This window comes from Solanum tuberosum, unplaced genomic scaffold, assembly GCF_000226075.1.
Source record: "Solanum tuberosum cultivar DM 1-3 516 R44 unplaced genomic scaffold, SolTub_3.0 scf00002, whole genome shotgun sequence".
NCBI classification, from domain to species: Eukaryota; Viridiplantae; Streptophyta; class Magnoliopsida; order Solanales; family Solanaceae; genus Solanum; species Solanum tuberosum.
Window position 1 is genome coordinate 114,617 of NW_006238928.1, and position 4,761 is coordinate 119,377.

General features: G+C 33.8%; 1 protein-coding gene across 1 annotated transcript; it reads right to left on the minus strand.

The window, feature by feature from the left end:
- Positions 1 to 181: 181 nt before the first annotated feature.
- Positions 182 to 2,155, minus strand: LOC107061304 (uncharacterized). The gene is made up of 2 exons (XM_015310352.1): positions 810 to 2,155; positions 182 to 478 (listed from the first exon to the last, which is right to left on the minus strand). Exons 1-2 carry the CDS (start codon positions 1,444 to 1,446, stop codon positions 444 to 446), a joined length of 672 nt encoding a protein of 223 aa, XP_015165838.1. The 5' UTR covers positions 1,447 to 2,155; the 3' UTR covers positions 182 to 443.
- Between the last annotated feature and the right edge of the window lie 2,606 nt (positions 2,156 to 4,761).

Below are 4,761 nucleotides of genomic sequence, written 5' to 3' on the forward strand. Positions count from 1 at the left end.
TGTCTATAATTGTGAGAAAGTATTTATAACCATTATAAGTAGGAACCTTATAGGGACCCCAAACATCAATGTGAATAAGATCAAAAATTCCTTTACTCTTGATATGACTAATTGGAAATGGTAGTCTGGACTGTCTTGCTAAGGGGCAGACAGTGCAAGTGCATTCAAAATTTGAAGAGAATGAAATTGAACTGATATATTTCATTGCATTGAAAGGCAAATGCCCTAATCTTACATGCCATAACATTACATCAAATTGTGATTTAGCTTAAATAGGGACAGAAACTGAAGCTAGAACAGAATGAGAATTAAATTTCTTAGGAAACAAAACTACTGAATCTGAAACAGAATGAGAACTATCTCTCTTAGGAAATGAAACTATATTATTTGTAGCAAGAGGTTGAGTACCAGTAGGCTCTAAAATGTATAGTCCATCTTTGACTTCACCAAAAACTTGAGGGCTCTTCAAGAAAGGGCCCTGCAAAAGACAACCGGTAGATGTGAACATCATGACACACTTGAAAGATAGACATAGTTTATGAACTGAGAGTAAATTATATATGAAACTTGGGATATGAAGGACATTTGTGAGTATAAAATCAGGCAAAAGAGAAATAGATCCTGCATGAGTAACTTTTACGCTAAATGAATTAGGTAACCTTACCATTAAAGGCTTAGGTAAAGGAATGAGAGATAAGAAAGAGTTATGATCAAAGCACACATGTTCAGAGGCCCCTGAATCAATAATCCAAGATTTAGAATTTGAATTATCTACTGAATAACAAGAGGGCGAATGTTCAAAAATATACCAGCAGCCGAGTTGACATTGACTTCTGATCCAACAGGTTTTCCTTCTTGAATATGTTTTAAGAGATGAACAAGCTGAGTGAATTGATTTAGGGAGAGTTGTTGAGCAACATTAGGATTCTTAGAAGAAGCAAGAATAGATTGATTCCCATCTGGTTCTTCCATTGAAGTTGTAGAGTTGCTTCTCACAGTTCCTTGAAATTTCTTGGATTTGGTGAACTTGAAATCTGCTGGGAAACCTATTAGCCTGTAACAATTATCAATAGTGTGATTAGTCATCTTACAATAATTGCATAATTGGTTGCTTTTCTTTCCTTTGTAAGATATGTTTCCTTTGAAATAAGTATTTCCAGGCTTCTGTTGATAGTTGAATCCAGATCCAGATTCACTTTTCTGTTGAGTGTTGAGTTGATTCTCTGAGATAGCTGATTTTCCTACCATGAAGGAAGAGCTATCTCCAGGAAACTGAGAAGATAGATGATTTTCTCTCTGATTTTCATCCTGCATCAAGAGAGAATATGCATGGTTCACAGTGGGTAATGGATTAATCATAAGAATATTGCTTCTGGCAGGTGCATAGGTATCATTCAGTCCCATGAGGAAATGAATGAGCCTCTCATCTCCTTTGAATTGAATCATCTTCTTTTTTTCCTTCACATGAACACTCACAGGTGCAAAGCATATTAGCGTTTAGAGTGTCTAACTCATCCCATAACCTTTTCATCTTGGTGAAGTATCCAGCAATATCAGTAGATCCTTGGATTAAATCTGCTAATTCTTTCTGCAGATGATACAATTTTGCCCCATTGGGCTGGCCAAATCTATGTTCAAGATCTGACCAAAGATCTTTGGCTGTTCTGGAATAAAGAACACTGGAAGCAATGTCTTTAGAAAGAGAATTTAAAAGCCAAGATGTTACCATATCATTGCAGCGACTCCAGAGTTTAAAGGTCGGATCAGTCAAGGTTGGAGCAGGACAAGCTTCATCTATGAAACCCAACTTGTTTTTTGCTGAAAGAGAGATAAGAATAGACTTTCTCCATCCTGGATAACCTTTGCCATCAAAAGGAGTATTGACCAGGACCATTCCTGGTGCATCAGATGGATGAAGAAAGTATGGATGAGAATTGCCAATGGTGATTCCATTGTCTTGTTGAACACTTGTATTAGGAGTACCTTCAGTGCTCTCAGAAGTGGAGTTTGGCATCTTTGAAAGGAATGAAGAACAGAATAATCGAAGAGTTAAAAAGATGTGAGCTAGCAGATGATGTTACTGCTCTGATACCATGTAGGAATATAAGACAAAATGTATGGAAAATTTTCTGTATTTCCTTATGATTAATGTACAGATTTCTAGCACTATTTATACATGTAATTGCTGAAAAGGAAATGTAAAACAGAATCAATGTATTTACTCTAATTCTGGATGATTTTATTCTTTACCATATATACAATTATTCTTTCTACAGCTGTGTATCTTGTGAGATGTGTATATCTTGTGAGTTGTCAATTCCAATATCAGATCAATTCAAATCAAGCGAGCCCAATAGATAGCTGGCCCAACTTGTCTGTAAGGAGTCCATTCTCCTCTTTCTTATCTTGGTTTACAATGTTAACATGAGTGGTTCCCTTTTTGTGTGAATGCAGCCTCTTATCTCCAACAACAAGCCCTCAGTTCCTTCTCTATGAACACGTTCCCATTAGACTAGGGTATCCTAATCCACATCCACTGAACTTTCCTATTCCTGATATGCTCCGCCTTGGATGAACCTTCAGCTCCGCCGATATTGACGATGTCGAGCTTATTCTTCAGCTGTCAAGACTATCAAAAGGCGTCTTAGACACTAGGTTGGTGTTTAAACCTCCCTACTTTCCTCTTTATCTTGTCTTCTTAGTCTCATTCCCTTTCCTTCATATTTGTTCTGTTGCAGGTAGTGCTTGGCTGGGATGCTTTGTATCTCCAGTCCACCTACTCAGATCAGTGTTTAATTTGTCTTCCAGGTTCATGCGCTCCTATGCTGCTCCCTTATTCTCCTTACTTTCGAGTCCATTTGTTGCCTTGAAGGCTCTCTGTAATATATGTGGAAAAATTATGCTTCAGCCTTCCCATCCCCTATCTTCTTTGTAGCGATATTCTTACATAAGGGCAATTTAGTTTATCACTGTTAATGATCTTTCTCCCTTTTATATCCATGCCCCCAAATTTTATAAAATTGCAATTTCCTTGATCTATTGCTTTGTTTGCTAAGTAGTCTGCTAACTGATTTCCCTCTCATTATCCAGTTGCACATAGATATTACACACTATTTGTGTATGGACTAATGTATGAAGCTTTGGAGGCGCTCTAGTACAACGCATGTAAATCACTTCTCGAATAATAACCGCGACATCTGTCCTTTTTCCTTAAAATATCCTCTGATTTCTTTCAAGCCAAATAGCATTACACGTTTCAGCAAACACTATTTTGAACGTCTGGGCTATCTGAGATTTCCCCTACCCATTTGCAATTCCCCATTCAACCATTTGTGGCCATGTGGTAGCAGGACATTCATCCTTGTGCAATCATTTCAATATGGCACTCCATACCTTTCTAGTGTACTCACATTCTACAAACAGATGGTCCATATTCTCCAGGTGGGTCGCACAAAGTGAGCAGGGCTAACATCTATGACAAAATGGCATAGCATGACACCCTATAGACTAAATTAGCAATAAATAGCCCACTTTTAATTTTTTAGCAAGAAAAAAACTTTGTTTTATTTATTTGGCATTGAATTGTTATTTTTCTTTTCTTTTTAAAAATTTATTTTCGTCCTCCTTATTTTTCTCAAACACACGTTTGATTGCTGTTTTTTTTTTCTTGAAAAAACAATTATTGTTTTATTATCCCTATTTTATCTCTTTTTTTAATTACTTTGTCAACAGTTTTAAAATAGAGTTCTTCTCTTTTTTGTATCCTTTTTCTCTTTCCAGAATTCTTTTCATACGTATATTTGATTCTCTTCCTAATTTTCAATTCTTCTCCTTAATTCAATCTGTTTATGAAAATCAGATATAACAATATGTTTTTCATGGATACTTCTAAAAATCATCTTTATATATAATCTTATTCTTGTCCAATTAATTGTGAATTTCTTGATTTGTAGAATTGAAGTTTTTGCGAAAATTTAGGTTATTCAACCTTCTTTTGTTTTCTTTCTAAAATCCTTTTCATATGTATATTTGCTTCACTTCTAAATTTTCTCCTATTCTCCTTAATTTACTCTGTCTATGCAAATCAGATATAACTGTATGTTTATCTTTGATCCTTCCAATAATTTCTTTTAATATATAATTATGTAGCATTTCTTGCCCCATTAATTTTGAAATTTCTTGATTTGTGGAACTAAAGTTTTTATAACTTTTTTTGGCGAAAATTCAGGTAATAGTTTTTTGAAATTTTTGTTCTCAATTTCATAGGTAAGAAAGATTCTCGTTAGATCTTCGTAAAAAATCAGAATGTTGATTTTGATGAATACAAACCAATGTATACCAATGAATTCCAATCTCAATTTATATTAAAGTATACATGTTTATTATGTGAATACAAATCACTGAATATACGATGAATACGAACTAATGTATACATAGTGCAGTTACCGTATACATAAACAAAATCACATGTACAATTAATGAATAAAATTTTATATATGTATCATATTAATCTCATTCTTGTATTCATTATAGTAATACATATAATTGATGGTAATAATCTTATGTATACAATATAAAGTTTTATGTATACATGCTACAATTACTGTATACATCAATAAAATTTACACGTCTATTTTATGAATATTTTTTTGTTAATACATATTTTTTTTATGTATACATTATGTAATCGCAACTTTAATTATTGTATAATTTATGCATATGTATTATTACAGTTTCTAATAAAATGTCATTTAATATTAT